At 49.0% G+C, this 17,241-nt stretch overlaps 1 protein-coding gene across 1 annotated transcript; it reads left to right on the top strand.

The window, feature by feature from the left end:
- The first annotated feature begins 4,450 nt into the window (after window positions 1–4,450).
- Window positions 4,451–16,501, top strand: Pomgnt1 (protein O-linked mannose N-acetylglucosaminyltransferase 1 (beta 1,2-)). Its single transcript, XM_045150399.1, has 22 exons — window positions 4,451–4,526; window positions 4,995–5,164; window positions 5,798–5,912; window positions 6,023–6,141; window positions 6,748–6,813; window positions 7,071–7,184; window positions 9,749–9,866; window positions 10,059–10,157; window positions 10,295–10,422; window positions 10,760–10,830; window positions 11,055–11,130; window positions 11,303–11,386; window positions 11,475–11,516; window positions 11,697–11,755; window positions 12,162–12,234; window positions 12,318–12,446; window positions 12,529–12,654; window positions 14,833–14,897; window positions 15,010–15,054; window positions 15,280–15,415; window positions 15,657–15,766; window positions 15,854–16,501. The coding sequence occupies exons 2-22, from the start codon at window positions 5,045–5,047 to the stop codon at window positions 15,939–15,941; spliced, it is 1,983 nt and encodes a 660-aa protein (XP_045006334.1). The 5' UTR covers window positions 4,451–4,526; window positions 4,995–5,044; the 3' UTR covers window positions 15,942–16,501.
- Window positions 16,502–17,241: the final 740 nt, after the last annotated feature.

The raw sequence follows: 17,241 nt of genomic DNA, 5'->3' as shown, positions 1-17,241 counted from the left end.
ACCCATTCTCTTTCTCTCTCTCTCTCCCCTCCTTTCTCTGTCATATAAATAAAAATAATAATAAATAAATAAACATGGAGCTAGGTGTGGTGGTACACGCATTTAAGGTCTAGGCCAGCCTGAGACTACATAGTGAATTCCTGGTTAGCCTGAGCTAGAGACCCTACCTTGGGGGGAAAAAAAATAGGGCTGGGTGTGGTGACACACAACTTTAATCTCAGCACTTGGGAGGCAGAGGTAGAAGGATCACAGTGAGTTTGAGGCCACCCTGCGACTACAGAGTGAATTCCAGGTTAGCCTAAGCTAGAGTAAGACCCTACCTCCAAAAAAAAATAAATAAATAAATAAAATAAAATAAACATGGAAGGGCGGGCTGAAGAAATGGCTTAGCAGTTAAGGTGATTGCCTGCAAATTTTTGTGTCCATCCCCTCTTTCTCTCTTTCTTGATGGTCCAGTACCCATATAGAGCCAGATGCACAAAGTGGTGCATGCATCTGGAGTTTGTTTGCAGTGGCAGGAGGCCCTGGCATGCCTATTTCCTCTCTCTCCCCTCTCCTTGCAAATACATTTTTTTAAAAATTTAAAACATGGGCTAGCAAGCAGTCCAAGCCCAAGCTCCCCAAGGACCCCAGCTGCAAGCTTGGTGACTCGCCTTCATTGCCCACCCCAAGCTTGGGAAGCATGTTCGTACCTACATCGCCAAGAGTGGCAGGCTCTGCCAAACAAAACCCAAGGCCCAGGCTGCAGCTCCAGCTAAGGCCCCACCCAGGCTGCACCTTCTGCTCCAGCTCAAGCTCCCAAAGGTGCCAAGGCCCCACAGTAAAGCTCTCCGTCCACCAATGTAAAGACAGATGGACTGGCATGTCCCCTTGGCTGTTTGCAGATGGCAGGTGTCCTGCGCCGTTTCTACAAATACATTTATGGCAGGATCTATTAATAAGAAAAAGTAATAAAAAAAAATGGGCTAGAGAGATGGCTTAGCAGTTGAGCGCTTGCCTGTGAAGCCTAAGGACCCTGGTTTGAGGCTCCATTCCCCAGGACCCACGTTAGCCAGATGCACAAGGGGGTGCACGTGTTTGGAGTTCGTTTGCAGTGGCTGGAGGCCCTGGCGTGCCCATTCTCTCTCTCTCTCTCTCTCCCCATTTCTCTCTGCGTCTGTCACTTTCAAATAAATAAATAAACAACAAAAAAAATTTTTTAAAGGCTGGACGTGGTGGCGCACACCTTTAATCCCAGCACTCAGGAGGTAGAGGTAAGAGGATCACCATGAGTTCGAGGCCACCCTGAGACTCCATAGTGAATTCCAGGTCAGCCTAGGCTAGAGTGAGACCCCATGTCGAGAGAAACAAAACAAAACAAAAAATTAAAACATGGATTGTCATGACTATGAGGCCAGATATGTGCACCCCATTGGGCATCTAGCTTATGTGGGTCCTGGGGAATCAAACATGAGTCCCTTGGCTTTACAGGCAAGTGCCTTAACTGCTAAGCCATCTCTCCAGCCCAAATAAATATTTTTTTAGTGGTAAAGGCGTTTGCCTGCAAAGCCAAAGGACCCAGGTTCAATTCCTCAGGACCTATGTTAGCCAGATGCACAAGGTGGCGCTTGCATCTGGAGTTTGTTTGCAGTGGCTAGAGTCTCTGACTAGCCCATTCACTTTCTCTCTCCCCCACCCCTTTCTCTGTTAAATAAATAATTTAAAAAAAAAAAACAGCCTGGCAAGTTGGCACACACCTTTAATCCTAGCACTTGGGAGGCAGAGGTAGGAGGATCGCTATGAGTTCAAGGCCCCCCTGAGACTACATAGTAAATTCCAGGTCTGCCCAAACTACAGTGAGACTCTACCTTGAGAAATAAAACAAAACAAAAGAGCTGGATAGATGGTGTAGCAGACAGCTTCAGGTTCGCTGAGATGAACTTCCAGACCAGGCACAGTTATTGAGGAAGGGATTTATTGAAGCTTACAGATCCAGGGGAAGTTCCATAATGGGTGAAGAAGCTGGTCTGCTTCCACTGGACCAAAAGCACATGCCTAAATGTCAAAAGCCACACAGCACAGCACACTTCAGGAATTCCACCTAGGCATACTTTGTATATCTTTAGATTGAAATCTTAAGCCCACCACCACACCTTAAGATCCACCCAGTGACGCCACCTCCAGCCAAATGGCTGCAGATGCAAACTACAAACTAATGAAACACTGAATATATTGGGACCATTTATTCAAACTACCATAGATGGTCTAGCAGTTAAAGCACTTGCCTGCAAAGCCAAAGGATTCAGGTTCAATTCTCCAGGACCCACATAAGCCAGTTACAAAAGGTGCCCTGGTGTGCCCATTCTCCCTCTCTCAAATAAATAAGAATAAAATTATTTAAAAAGAGCTGGAGAGATGGCTTAGTGGTTAAGCACTTGCCTATGAAGCCTAAGGATCCAGGAGTTTGAGGCTCGATTCCCCAGGACCCATGTTAGCCAGATGCACAAGGGGGGTGAACGGGTTGGAGTTTGTTTGCAGTGGCTACAGGCCCTGGCACGCCCATTCTCTCTCTCTCTCTCTCTCTCTGCCTCTTTGTCTGTCTGTCTGTTGCTCTCAATAAATACATAAAAATAAAAAAAATTTTTAAAAATTATTAAAATGGAAGTATGATTTCAACAACCATCATGAAGACCCTGCTGTGTGCTAACCACTGTGTATGGGGTTTTTGTTTGTTTGGTTGGTTTTTCGAGGCAGGGTTCCACTCTAGGTCAGGCTGTCCTGGAATTCACTATGTAGTCCCAGGATGACTTCAAACTCATGGTGATCCTCTTACCTCTGCCTCAGTGCTGGCATTAAAGGCGTGTGCCACCACACCCAGCTTGTGTATGGTATTCTGATGATCATACAACCCTGGACTGATCACCCCAGAGAGACTAGAAGTCAAGAGTCACTCTCAGCTGATTGGCCTGGTGCAATCTACCAAGGAAGGGAGTCCAAAAGGGATCTGGGAGCAGCAGGAGATGATTCCTATAACTCTAGAATTGAGGGCCTGTAAACACAGGATAGCCTGAGATCAGGAGAGAGATTAGAACTGCAAATGTATGGGCTGGAGATGGTTCAGCAGTTAAGGCTGTAAAGCCTGTCCACCCAGGTTCAGTTTCCCAGGACCCACATAAAGCCAGATGCACAAAGTGGTGCATGCATCTGGAGTTTATTTGCAGTGGTGGAAGGCCCTGGAACACCCATTTTCATTCTCTTTCTCCCTCTCTCTCCCTCTCTCTCCCTCTCTCTGCTTACAAATGAAGAGCTGCAGATATGACTTACAGAATCTAGCTGGTACTGGAGATCATGACTGGGTTAAGAGCTTCTATGCAGAGTAAACTTAAGGACAGACGGGAGTCAGGGACAAACTCATTGGACATTTCCTTTTTTTCTTTTTATTTATTTATTACTTATTTATTATTTATTTATTTGAGAGGGAGGGAGAGAGACGGAGAGAGAAAGGGCACACTAGGGCCTCTAGCCACTGCAAATGAACTCCTCACGCATGCACCACCATGTGCATCTGGCTGAGACCAGGTCTCACTAGGTAGCCCTAGCTAGCCTGGAGCTCTTGGCAATACACTGGCTTCAACCTCCTGAGTGCAGCTGGGATTAAGCCACCACACCATACTTTGAGACAATGTCTTTTGTTTTTGAGATAGCGTGTAGATATAGTGCTGGCTGGTAAAAAACTGATATTTAGCGGAGGACGACTTTGAATTTCTGTGCGTCCACTTCCCAGGTGCTTGTTCGATAGATATGCACCACCACATTTGGTTTTATGTGCTGTGGGGATCAAACCCATGTCTTTGTGGATGCTAGGCCAAGCAGTCAACAACTGAGCTACATCCCCAGCCTGAGACGTTGTCTCGCTATAAAGCCAGACTGGCCATCAGGAGGCCAGTGATTCTTCTGCCTCTATGTCTGAGCGCTGGGATTGCGGACTTGCATCAAAATCCCAGCCTGTGCAAGCTTGGGCCCTTGGACCTCATTTTAAGATTGGGATGGCAATAATAGCTCATGCCTCATGCACTGTTGTGGAAATGGGTTAACATACTGCTCAGAACAACAGAACCTAATATTTAACCTCCCTTCACGAGAAAAAGCTGTGCATGTCCTAGGCCTGGGAAACAGCCTGGTCTGGAAGGGACTGGGGAACTGTGAGGGACGCCTGTAGCCCCTCTGACCCTGGGATGCCCAGAGATCTGGTGCAAGGGCCCGGGACCCGTTATGTCCTCGGCGGCGGTGCCGGGAGCTCCGGAGCTGCACGGAAGTCCAGTGGACGGACGCTCCCGGACGGCTTTCTGCAGACTCCCCGCCGCCGCCGTCCTAAGCGCCGCCCGCCGCCCTCTCACCCCGCGGCGGCGGCGGCGGAAGCGGGGGGGCGGGCCGGCCGGGCCGGGGCGGGGCCGCGAGCGGCATGGAGGAGGCGGAGGCCGCGGCGCGCGGGGCCGAGCTGTGCGGGCCCGAGCGGGGCCCGAGTGGGGGCCCGGCGCCCCTGAGCCGTGAGTGCCTTTCTGGGCGCGGGTCGTGGAGGGGTGGCGCGGCCCGGGCAGGTCTACCGAACCTTTGGGCGTCCCCGCGCTCTGGGAGAAGAGCTGAGCCAGATAGGATGGGGTGAGGGTGGAGGATTAAGGTGGGGGAAGTCGCTGTTACTGGCCCACCCCTGGACTGGAAAGGACTGGGGCTAAGTCCTTTTAGGGACCGATGACTCTTGAAAGCAGATTATTAAGCCTCCAGCGCTGAGGCCCTGAGCATCACTATTTCAGAGAGTTACCCCCCAGCCCCAGGGAATTTTCAGGTGATTCAGCCCCTCTGAAGGTTTTCTGGCGTGGCTCAGAGAAGTTGAGCCAGTTTCCCTGGGTCACACAGTGCAGCAGTTTGCAAAGAGAATGCCAGGAGATCCTCATTTCCAGAAAGCATCAGACTTTGGGAGAAGCACCTTACTCTATGTGACCCTACGGCCCCCTCAGATTCCTGAAGTCATGGATTGGCCAGGACAGCGGTGACTCCCTAATCCAGTATGGACGACTGGAAGCCCAGTCCCCTAATCAAGCCCTTCGGGGCTAGGAAGAAGCGGAGCTGGTATCTTACCTGGAAGTATAAACTGACAAACCAGCGAGCCCTGCGGAGATTCTGTCAGGTAAACAGATGTCCCAAACGTCCTAGGGAGCTCCTCGTACTCTTACCCTAACCTAGCCCGTGCACATTGGGCCTCACCTTGACCATTTCTAAACAGAACGGGGTAGCAAGTTCCAGAAGGGAAACCTCTCATGTCCCTTCCAGGTAGTGACACAGACCCAGACTTCTGGAATCAGAACCTAAATTTAACCTCAAAGGCTTCCAACAGAAATCTGTAAACTGGTGAAATCTTTCCCCATGGCATATACCTGTCAAGTAGCAAGGGCTAGTTTCCAAGATCTTATGACCTCCAGCATGGTTCTCAGGGCCTGGGCTCCATCTCTAAGAGCTAACTATGGAGAAGACCAAGGAAATACAGGACTCAAATGGAAGAATCCAAGAGCTGTGGGTAGGGGAGGGCATAATGGAAGGGGACTGGAGGTTCCCTAGGGAAAATGGTCACTTGGTTGAGGGCCAGACAGAAGAAGAGAGGGCTCGCAGGCTCTTTCCATGTGTCTTCTCTGCTCTTGGGCCAAGACTGCTCAAGCCAGTCTTTAACTACTGACTGCCCTCCCAGCCCCCAGGGCTGTCCTTTCAGAAAGACCCTCCATAATGTGGAGTAGGTATGCCTCAGTCTTACCCACCTCTCCCTCAGACAGGGGCTGTCCTTTTCCTGCTGGTGACTGTCATTGTCAACATCAAGTTGATCCTGGATACTCGTCGAGCAATCAGTGAAGCCAATGAAGACTCAGAGCCAGAGCAAGATTATGGTGAAGCCCATGCTGAGGATAGGGCAGGGAGAGGCCTAGAACTTCAGAGCAGGAGGGGAGAGTCTGCTGGGGAGACTATATCTATGCCTGTTGCAACTTCTCACCCCCAGATGAGGCCCTGGGCCGTTTGGAGTCCCCACGGCGCAGAGGCAGCAGTCCCCGGAGGGTCTTGGATGTGGAGGTGTACTCAAGCCGCAGCAAAGTATATGTGGCAGTGGATGGCACCACGGTGAGTGGGCTGGCACCTGGTGTGGTCTACTCAGGGCACGATACACTGACTGGGTCCACTGCCCGAGTGGAAACTGCAGTCTGCCCTTTTGGACTGTGTGACTTTGGAGCCTTCAGTTCCCCATTTATATAGTGTAGCAGTAATGATTTTGACTTGTTAGGATTAAGTGAAAAGTACATGCTATGTCTTATGTGGTGAGATCTCAGAAGTGATCATTAGCACCAGCAGGCAGTTAAGTTACTGATTTATTCATTGTAACCATTCCCTGGTTTCTTCTTTGGCCTCAGCCTTGGGCTGGGCACTGGGGTCCTGAAGGTCATGAGATTTGCCCTGCTTGGAGGACTTCAAAGTGATGAAAATTGTGGGATCAACAGGGTGAAGCTGAGACAGTTCAGGGCTCAAGGTACCATGAAAGTGTTCAGAGGTTGGTTGTAGAAAAATAGGGTCTCCTCTGATGAGGGTGCTGCAGGGGCTTCCTGGAAGAGTCAGCCTTCAGGGTGAGGTAGAACTGTGAACAATGGCAGTTTGAGCAGGCGAGGTTTTGTGCCCACAAGTCAGGCATTCTAAGTGCCAGCATGAAGAGAGTCTTTGTTTCTGCCTCTGTAGGTGCTCGAGGATGAGGCCCGGGAGCAGGGCCGGGGCATCCACGTCATCGTACTCAACCAGGCCACCGTAAGCTGCTGCTGTTATTTATTTATTTATTTATTTAATTTGCAAATGGTATGGGGGAGAGGGGATGAGAATGGACCTAGTGCATTTGGCTTTATGTGGGTACTGGGGAATCAAACCCAGGCTATCAGTTTTTGCAAGCAAATGCCTTTAACTGTTGAGCCATCTCTTCAGCCCCCACTGAGAGGAGGATCCAGTGGTCTGTAGCTGGACTCTCCTTGATGGTGACACTAACTCATGGGAGGTTTGATCCCTGCCAGGGCCATGTGATGGCAAAACGTGTGTTTGACACGTACTCTCCTCACGAGGATGAGGCCATGGTGCTGTTCCTCAACATGGTGGCGCCTGGCCGTGTGCTCATCTGCACTGTCAAGGTTAGTCTGTCTGCCTGTGCCTCTTTCTGTATGCCCCCTCCCCCAGCTCTGATTTCACTCACGGCCCTGGGGTGTATGCCCATGACATAAACATAGAAGGAAAAGCCTCTGCAAAAAGGTGACTTGGCGGCTGGGCGGTGGTGGCACACACCTTTAATCCCAGCAGTTGGGAGGCAGAGGTAGGAGGATCACCATGTGTTCAAGGCCACCCTGAGTCTACATAGTGAATTCCAGCTCAGCCTGGCTTACACTGACACCCTATCTTAAAAAGAAAAAAAAAAAAAAAAAAAAAAAGAAGTGAGTAAGGTTCAAGCCCTAGCTTTAACATTTTATCAGTTCATCAGTTACTGAGCACCAGCTATGTGCCAGGCACTGCACTGGGCACTGTAGACACACTAGGAAGCAGGATAGAATCCCTACTCCTGTGAAACACAAGCTGGGCAATATTAACAAAAATTAGGTAAGTCTATGATGTCAGGAAATGACACATGAAAGGGAGGATAAAGTGAAGAGCCCTAATGGTAGGGCTGCATCTCAGAAAGGGAGGGCCTCTGTCAGGAGATGGCATGTGAACAGAGGACTGGAGGAAGAGAGGAGTGGACCAGGTGAATGTCTGGAGGAAGAACATTCTAGGTAGAACCATAGAGCGTGACCGGTGCAAAGGCCATGAAATGGAGAAATACCAGGCATGTTTGAGGAACACCAAAGATGCCAGTGGCGCAGAACAAGAAGAGAGGAGAGCGGTGGGGAAAGACACAGGTGCCAATCTTGTGGATCATAGTATGGAGTTACTATTTGGGTGACTTTGGATGAGTCTCTAGACTTTCTAAACCTTCACTTTTGTTATTTTGCCTTTCTTTCTAATATTTGATTTTATTAATTAGAGAGAAAGAAAGAGACAGAGAGAGAATGGGCACACCAGGGCCTCTAGTCATTGCAAACGAACTCCAGACGCATGTGCCACCTTGTGCATCGGGCTTATGTGGGGACTGGGTGATTGAGCCTGGGTCCTTAGGCTTTGCAGGCAAGCGCCTTAACCTTTAAGCCATCTCTCCAGTCCAGTTTTGATTTTTGCTCTTTTTTTTCTTTTACAAGGTAGGGTCTCACTATAGCTCAGGCTGACCTGGAATTCACTATGTAGTCTCAGGATGGTCTCAATCAGCAGTCCTCCTACCTCTCCCTCACAAGTGCTGAGATTAAAGGTGTGCACCACTATGCCTGGCCTCCTATTTTGCTTTTTCGTTTATTTATTTATGTGAGAGAGAAAGAGAAAGAGGCAGGTAGAGAATGGGCACTCAGGGCCTACAGCCACTACAAACAAACTCCAGAGGCATGTGTCCCCTTGTACATCTGGCTTCCATGAGTCCTGGGGAGTTGAACCTGGGTCTTTTGGCTTTACAGGCAAATGCTTTAATGGCTAAGCCACCTCTCCAGCCCGTGTTTTGCTTTTTTACTTTTTTGTTTGTTTGTTTGTCTTTTCAAGGTAGGATCTCACTCTAGCCCAGGCTGACCTGGAATTCACTATGTAGTCTCAGTCTAGCCCCAAACTCACAACAATCCTCCTTTCTCTGCTTCCCAAGTGCTGGGATTAAAGGCATGCATCACCACATTTCCAGCTGTTTTGTTTTGTTTTTGAGAGAGAAAGAGGCAGAGAGAGAGAATGGGTGCTCCTGGGCCATCAGCCGCTGGGAACAAACTCCAGATGCATGTGTCCCTTTATGTGCGTGTGCGACATTGTGCACTTGTGTCACTGCATCTGGCTTCTGGGGAACCTAGAGATTTGAACATGAATTCTTAGGCTTTCACAGGCAAGTGCCTTAACCGCTGAGCCATCTCTCTTGTTCTGTTTTTTGTTTTGTTTTGAGACAGGGTCTCACTGTGTAGCCCAGGCTGGTCTGAACTCACTATGTAGGCCATGCTGGCCTAGAACTCATGACAGTCGACCTGCTTCAGCTTCCCTAGCACCAGGATTATAGGTGTGCACCATCACTTCCAGCTTCAGGGTTTTTGTTTTGTTTTATTTTTTGTTTTTACTTTTTTAAAAAAAAGTATTTTATTTTTCTTTATTTATTTGAGAGAGGGAAAGAGGCAGAGAGAGAGAAAGAGAGAAAATGGGCTCCAGGACTTCCAGCCACTGCAAACGAACTCCAGATGCATGCAACATCTTTGCTCTGGATTATGTGGGTATTGGAGAATCGAACCTATGTCCTTTGATTGTGCAGGCAAGTGCCTTAACCACTAAGCCATCTCTCCAGCCCCTGTTTTTACTTTTTTTGGATTTTTGAGGTAGGGTATCACTCTAGCCCAAGAACTCAAGCTGATCCTCCTACCTCTGCCTCCCGAGTGCTGGGATTAAAGACATGTGCCACCATGCCCAGCCTAGGGTTTTATTAATTAATTTTTTTAATATCTGAAAAAGACCGAAGAGTATTATGGTGGTCAGTTAATGAGCCAATTTAAGTAAAAGATTTTATACATGGTGCTTAAGACATGGATGTTTCTCCATGAGGCCAGATCTCCTGGAATTACACAAGTCAGGCTGATTGTCTTCCCTGATTCCCTAGGATGAAGGCTCCTTCCACCTCAAAGATACAGCCAAGGCTCTTCTGAGAAGCCTGGGCAGCCAGGCAGGCCCTGCCCTTGGCTGGAGAGATACCTGGGCCTTTGTGGGACGAAAAGGAGGTATGGGCATCAAAGGCTGTCCACCCTGTAGTTCCAAGGAAGGGGCAGAACCCCCAGGAGGTAAAATGGGATGGCATGGGAGCATGCAGGAGCCAGTGGCGGTAAGTTGGGCTAGAGTAGGTAGAGAGCTGGGAAGAAGCCCCCACACTAGGATCGAGGCTGTCATTTGCCCTTCTTCCTGCCTCCCTCCAGGTCCTGTTCTTGGGGAGAAACATTCTAAGTCTCCTGCCCTCTCCTCTTGGGGAGATCCAGTCCTGCTGAAGACAGATGTGCCACTGAGCTCAGCTGAAGGTGGGGCTATTGGGGGCTTGGTTTAGGGCAGGGTCTGGGCAGTTGGACCTCTTGATGGAGCTTTCTTCCCTTGATTGGGTACGTGGTGCTCTCCCCACGCTGGAGTGGTGCCTTCGTCAACCTCATCCTTCCCTCAGAGGCCGAGTGCCACTGGGCAGACACGGAGCTGAACCGCCGCCGGCGGCGCTTCTGCAGCAAAGTGGAGGGCTATGGGAGTGTGTGCAGCTGCAAGGACCCCACACCCATCGAGTTCAGCCCTGACCCAGTGAGTGGCGCCTTAGGCAGTGAGTTTTGATTTTCTCAGCTTAGCAAGGGGCCTTAGAAACAGACCAAATTAGGCTTTCTCTACCCCAGCCTGGGAGGGAACCAGGAGCTGAGGATGTTGAACTCTGAAAGACAAGGTTGTGGTGGGGCAGGCTGTGTAAACGTGGCCTGGAATTAGACTTGAGCTAAGTGTGTCGAGAGGCCAGGATCAGGAAGGACCCTCGGCCTCTTCCATGGCTGCTCTTGAGTCCCCCTACTGCACTGAGAATTCTTCCCTAGGTGGGGATTCCAGTTGGAAGGGGGAATAAGGCAAGAGCTAAAAGCTGTTTCTCACACAGCTCCCAGACAATAAGGTTCTCAATGTGCCCGTGGCTGTCATTGCAGGAAACCGACCCAATTACCTATACAGGTGAGCCTGGGAGTGGACTGAACAGGCTGGTGCTTAGCAAGTGTGTGTGTGTGGGGGGGTGCTTAGCTCATCTTTCTGCAGAAGGAAATCTTGAGGTAGGCAGAAAGGTGGCAGATTCTAGACCCATTCTGTGTGGGTGAATATGGTGAATATGGGCCTATTTATAAACACAGGGAGCCGGGACTTGGGAGCCCAAAGTCCTAACCCTTCCTTGGACTCCCCAGGATGCTGCGCTCTCTGCTGTCAGCCCAAGGAGTGTCTCCACAGATGATAACAGTTTTCATTGATGGCTACTATGAGGTGAGCAGGGCTTAGTGGGGGGTTAGGGAAGTGTGGGCAGAGCAGAGCTCTAAGCCCCAGTGATTGAGAACTGGTGAGGGCTGTGCAGTGTGAGGAGCTTGGCATGTTGGGGCTTATAGAGGTGGACAGGCAAAAAGTAGCTACACGTGATGACCAGTTGCCATGCCCCCAGGAACCAATGGATGTGGTGGCGCTGTTTGGTCTTAGGGGCATCCAGCATACTCCCATCAGCATCAAGAATGCCCGCGTGTCTCAGGTACTCCCAGGCAAGGATGGAAGGGGCAGATACCTTGTCCCCATCCTTACCCCAAATCTTACTTGCCCAACTCCCACTCCCCACCCAGCACTACAAGGCCAGCCTCACTGCCACTTTCAACTTGTTTCCGGTGAGTACCGAGGATATGGGCCGAAAGTCTTGTCCTGTTGTGTAGCAAGCTTTTTCCCCTGACTTTGCCCTCCTGATCTCGAAAGTGGGGGGAAGTAGTGCTGGATGGTTGGGATAGGAGAGAAGAGGCCATGGGATGAGAGAGACCTTGGGACCATCATATCCCCTCCTCCCTTTGTAGGAAGCCAAGTTTGCTGTGGTTCTGGAGGAGGATCTGGACATCGCTGTGGATTTTTTTAGGTGAGGAAAGTGGGGCCCACCATTGAAGTGCGTAAAAACCACATGGTTCTCCAGGGAAGAAGGTGTTAGGTGTCTTAGAGAGCTTTCTGGAGGAAATGAGCTCAAAAGTGAGAGAAAATCCTGAACAAAGGGAGGAGGGCAGGTGCTGGGGTTTGTATATAAAGTAGAAGGAATGGAGAGCCAGGCGTAGTGGTGCATTTCTTTAATCCCACCCAGCACTTGAGAGGCAGAGGTGAGTTTGAAGCCAGCCTAAATCTAGAGTGACTTCCAGGTCAGCCTGGGCTAAAGTGAGACCCAACCTCAAAAAAAAAAAAAAAAAAACAACAAGCAAACAAGAATAAATGGAGGTTGGGTTTGCCCTTATGTCTCTCTGTCTCTCTGAACTCTTAAACTCTGGCTTTCTAAGTTTTCTAAGCCAGTCCATCCACCTGCTGGAGGAGGATGACAGCCTGTACTGCATCTCGGCCTGGAATGACCAGGTAGGTGAGGTGGCTGGGGGTTAGTTAACATGTGAGTTTATAAAAGATGGTGCTTATTCCTCCCTCAATGGTTCTTTCCCCAGGGATATGAACACACAGCTGAGGATCCAGCACTTCTGTATCGGGTGGAGACCATGCCTGGACTAGGTTGGGTGCTCAGAAAATCCTTGTACAAGGAGGAGCTTGAGCCCAAGTGGCCCACACCAGAAAAGGTAACCAGCAGAGTATCGTGAATGAGCTGGAACTCCTTACCAGCTCCAAACTGATAGCCTTCATAATGTTCTGTGCTCCTAGCTCTGGGACTGGGACATGTGGATGCGCATGCCTGAACAGCGCCGGGGCCGAGAGTGCATCATCCCTGATGTTTCCCGATCCTACCACTTTGGCATTGTGGGCCTCAACATGAATGGCTACTTTCATGTGAGTGGTACAAAAAGGAATGGGACATAGTGTGACTCAGTGGCTAAGGATATGGTAGTGTCAGGCTCCTGTCACTTACCAACAATGTCATTCTGGAAAAATTACCATACTGTTTTTTCTCCATCTTTTATCTATAAGATGAGGATAAAAAAAAATGCTCTATAACAGGCTGGGCATGGTGGCACATGCCTTTAATCCCAGCACTCAGGAGTTTAGGTAGGAGGATCATCATGAGGTTGAGGCCAGTCTGGGCCTACAGAGTGAGTTCCAGGTCAGCTTGGGCTGGAGCGAGACCCTGCCTCAAAAAATAAACTGGGCCGGGCGTGGTGGCGCACGCCTTTAATCCCAGCACTCGGGAGGCAGAGGTAGGAGGATCGCCGTGAGTTCAAGGCCACCCTGAGACTACAGAGTTAATTCCAGGTCAGCCTGGACTAGAGTGAGACCCTACCTCGAAAAACCAAAAAAAAATAAAAAAAAAAAAATAAACTGGGTGTGGTGGCATATGCCTTTAAGCCCTGCACTTAGGAGGCAGAGGTAGGAGGATCACCATGAGTTCAAGGCCAACCTAAGACTGTAGTGAATTCCAGGTGAGCCTGGGCTAGACTGAAACCCTACCTTGACCCCCCCCCCCGTGATAAATAAATAAACATATAACCCCCCCAAAAAAAAGCAATAAAAAAATCAACAAAACCCCCAAAGTATTATCTACTTCATAGAATTATAGCATTATACAAGGGTAAGGGTAACTGGTATTGTTATCATTACTATTCTTAAAAAAAATGACCTGGAGAGATGTCTCATCCATTAAAGGCACTTACTTGTTTGCAAAGTCTGCTGTTACAGGTTTAAATTTCCCAGTGCCCATATAAAGCTAGATGCACAAAATGGCACGTGTGTCTGGAGTTCCTTTGCAGCAGCAGAGGCCCTGGTACTGCCATATGTCCTCTCTTTCTGTCTCTTTTTCTCTCAAATAAGAATATTTAAAACTAAATAAAATATTTTTAAAAATATTTATTTAGCTGGGTGTGGTGAGTGTATTCCTTTAATCCTAGCACTTGGGTGGCTGAGTTAGGATTGCTGTGTATTCAAGACCATCCTGGGCTACAGTGAGACCACACATCAAAGAAAAACTAAAAAAATTATTTATTTGACAGATACAGGAAAAATGAATATGGGTATGCCAGGACCTCCTGCCACCGTAAACAAACTACAGATGCATGTGCCACTTTGTACATCTGCCTTTACATGGGTACTGGAGAGTTGAATCCCAGGCTGTCAGGCTTTACAAGCAAGCAAGCACCTATAACTACTGAACCATCTCTCCAGCCCTGTTGTTGTTGTTGTTATTGTTGTTGTTGTTGTTGTTGTTGTTATTATTATTATTATTACTAGACTAGATATGGAAGGGTATTTCTGCCTCTAAGCATTGGTACAGCCCTAAAAATTTTCCCCTCTCCTGTCCTTGGAAGTGGTGGGGCCCATACCTCATCCTGAGATGAGAAGAAACTTCTCAGGCCTGTGCTGTCCACCTGTTTATATGGAGAGGTTCCGTCCCCTGTTAAAGCAAGGGTGCACATGACACATCCCAGGGAAAAGAATGGATTCCATTTCCAACCTCCTAGAAGCTAGGAAAGCCCCAGAGATAGATCAGGCAAGCACCTTAACCACTGAGCCATCTCTCTAGCCCTTCAGATGTAGCTCACACAAGAGTTCCATTCACTTCCCAGAGAAGTTTTCCCAGGTCACTCTCAGCACCCAAGTCAGCAGTTTCCTCCCTCTCAGCCCATTTGTCTGGTTGAGTAAAGAAGGGCTAATTCCTTCTTTGTTTGATTGTGTTTTGGGTCTCTTGTAGCCCAAGCTGAGGCTGACTGTGAACTTCTGGTCCTCCTGCTTCTTCCTTTTTTCCTTCTAAGACTCTAGAACAGGCCTAGGGAAAGCCAGTAGGAACAGGGACTAGCTCATGGATCAGTAGCATGAGCTGTTGTGAGCATGCGCTCTCCAGCAATGGTAAAGCTCAAATTCAAGTGAGTAACATCTTACAAAGAAGATGAGGAAACTACAGGACCCTTTCATGGCTCAAGACTCCACTTGTGGGTCTTGTAGATATGTGGCAGGTCTGTGAGCAATTGAGGGTCAGACCTGGTCAGGTCCTGATTTTCATCTTCACACCCGCTCCAGGAGGCCTACTTCAAGAAGCACAAGTTCAACACGGTTCCAGGTGTCCAGCTCAGGAATGTGGACAGGTAGGGGCTGGTAGCAGGGCCAGGGGGAGAATTCTAGAAGACTTGAGGACCAGTCCTTGATAGTCCTTTCCCTTTGGCTCCTTACTACCTACCATCTCTCCCTCCCCTGCAGTCTGAAGAAAGAAGCGTATGAAGTGGAAATTCACAGGCTACTCAGGTATGGCCTAGGGCAATTGGGATTCCTGGCAGAGAGCAATGAATCAAATACTGGCATTCTTAGCTCCATAACTTGTGGAGTTTTATGCAAAATAACAACTAGGGTCCCTAGTTCAAACATTATTAGGATTTCAGTGTGGCACTATCAGAGCTTTTAACCAAGCCCAGGGCCCCTCGTGACATACCTATGAAGTATCTTGCCCTAATTTCTTACTCCCCACTCCAGTGAGGCCAAGGTTTTGGACCACAGCAAGAACCCTTGTGAAGACTCATTCCTGCCAGACACGGAGGGTCATACCTATGTGGCCTTCATCCGAATGGAGAAAGACGATGACTTCACCACCTGGACCCAGCTTGCTAAGGTGTCCCAGTGCCATGCCTCTTCCAGGAGCCCTGTCCATCCCTGACCCCCAGAAAACATGCAGTGCCACTACAAGCTGGGAGTCTTTAACCTTTCTCATCATGCATCCAGAACCCTTCTTCCAACCCCTTTGTCTAAATCCATGTTTCAAAAGACACTGCCTTTTGTAGATTGAAGTAGGCTCTCAGTGGCCCATCCCCACAGCTCTCTGACATCTTTCTTCCCTACCTCATTCCTGCCAGTGCCTCCATATTTGGGACCTGGATGTTCGAGGTAACCACCGGGGCCTGTGGAGAATATTTCGGAAGAAAAACCACTTTCTGGTGGTGGGGTTCCCAGCCTCTCCTTACTCGTGAGTCATCCTTTTCTGCCCTAGGGGGATTGAGGCATATAGCTGTCACCTTTTCTCTATGTAAAATTCTCCTGTTAAATATTTCAGAGTGAAGAAGCCACCATCAGTCACTCCAATTTTCCTGGAGCCACCCCCAAAGGAAGAGGGAGCCCCAGGGGCTGCTGAACAGACATGAAGCCTCTTCCAGGACCCTGAAGGGCTGGGTACTGTGTACCCCCAGGCAGGCTAGCCCATCACCCCATCCTATAGGATTTTGTAGATGCTGGTAGGGGTTAGGGCTGGTTTGTTTTTAACATGGGACTTAATTACTAACTCTAAGGGGAAGGATCCCCCTGTTCCAACACCCCTGTTCCTGAGTTCAAAGTCTATTTATTTACTTCCTTGTTGGAAGAAGGCAAGAGAGTACCTGGGACTCGTTGGGATCCCTGAGCAGCTGATCTTGTCCTTTATACACCCCATCCTCCCAGGCCTGGCTCAGGATCTAACCTATTTATTGACTGTCCGGAGGGCCTTCATACCTTTCTGGGCTGGGATGCTGCCCGAGAGTGGGGATAGCTCTTACTCAGGAAACTGCTGTTCCCAACCATTGGGCAGGTCCATCTGGGGCCCATGTGCTGACAGATTCACTCAGAGACCCTTAGACACTGGACCAGGCCTCCTCTCAATCTCCTCTTTCTTTGTCCAGATTTCCAAAGCTGGATAAGGTGGTCATTGATTAAAAAAGGAGAGAACCTCTGGGGTGTGCTTTGTGGTTGTGATTTTGTGGGGAGTGGAGTAGGTGTGAGAATGAAGAAATCATCTATATGGATGAGTTTTTCCTACTGTCTTCCCAAGTTTATCTTCCGTATAGAAGCATCTGGTCACCAGAGGGGTGCCTAAATTTGAAACTCCAAGATATTTTGCCAGGCTCTGCCCTGGTGCCAGCCAACTTGAGCCTCACTGTACTTGGGGCTGAGCTCCACGCAGCAATTCCACATCCCTTGCCTACTGTTTAAACATCAGATTAGTTCCTGTCTTGATTGTCAAGTAACTGTCCCCAGAAATGAAACAGGAAAGACCAAAAAGGAATACTTGAGCCTGGGTGAGAAAATGGAGAACAGTAAATTTACCGCAAGTGGAAAGGAAGTGACTGAGACAACAGTATGGCCGTTTCAGGGGCTGAGGGATGTTACTTCGTGGGAGAATACTAGGCAGGCATCATTGGGCCTGCAGACAGTCATAGGAGCAAGGGTGTCTCTGTGGCCCTTATGGAGTAGGTTGTATGTGAAATTCCATATCTGGATGCTTTTCTGGAGAGAAGACGTTTTGTTTTGTTTTTGTTTTTTGAGGTAGGCTCTCATTCTAGTCCAGGCTGACCTAGAATTCAATATGTAGTCCCAGGGAGGCCTCAAACTTACAGTGATCCTCCTACCCCTACCTCCCGAGTGCTGGGACTAAAGGCGTGCACCACTATGCCCGGTGAGACATGGTTTTCT

Source organism: Jaculus jaculus, chromosome 5, assembly GCF_020740685.1.
Source record: "Jaculus jaculus isolate mJacJac1 chromosome 5, mJacJac1.mat.Y.cur, whole genome shotgun sequence".
Classification (NCBI taxonomy): Eukaryota; Metazoa; Chordata; class Mammalia; order Rodentia; family Dipodidae; genus Jaculus; species Jaculus jaculus.
This window is presented reverse-complemented; position numbering and strand designations above follow the sequence as displayed.

Coding starts and splice junctions, on each gene's coding strand:
- Pomgnt1 (XM_045150399.1), top strand. CDS start 5,045: ATGGACGACTGGAAGCCCAGTCCCCTAATCAAGCCCTTCGGGGCTAGG. Junction 11,387..11,474: donor AGAATGCCCGCGTGTCTCAG/GTACTCCCAGGC, acceptor CTCCCCACCCAG/CACTACAAGGCCAGCCTCAC. Junction 11,756..12,161: donor ATCGCTGTGGATTTTTTTAG/GTGAGGAAAGTG, acceptor TGGCTTTCTAAG/TTTTCTAAGCCAGTCCATCC.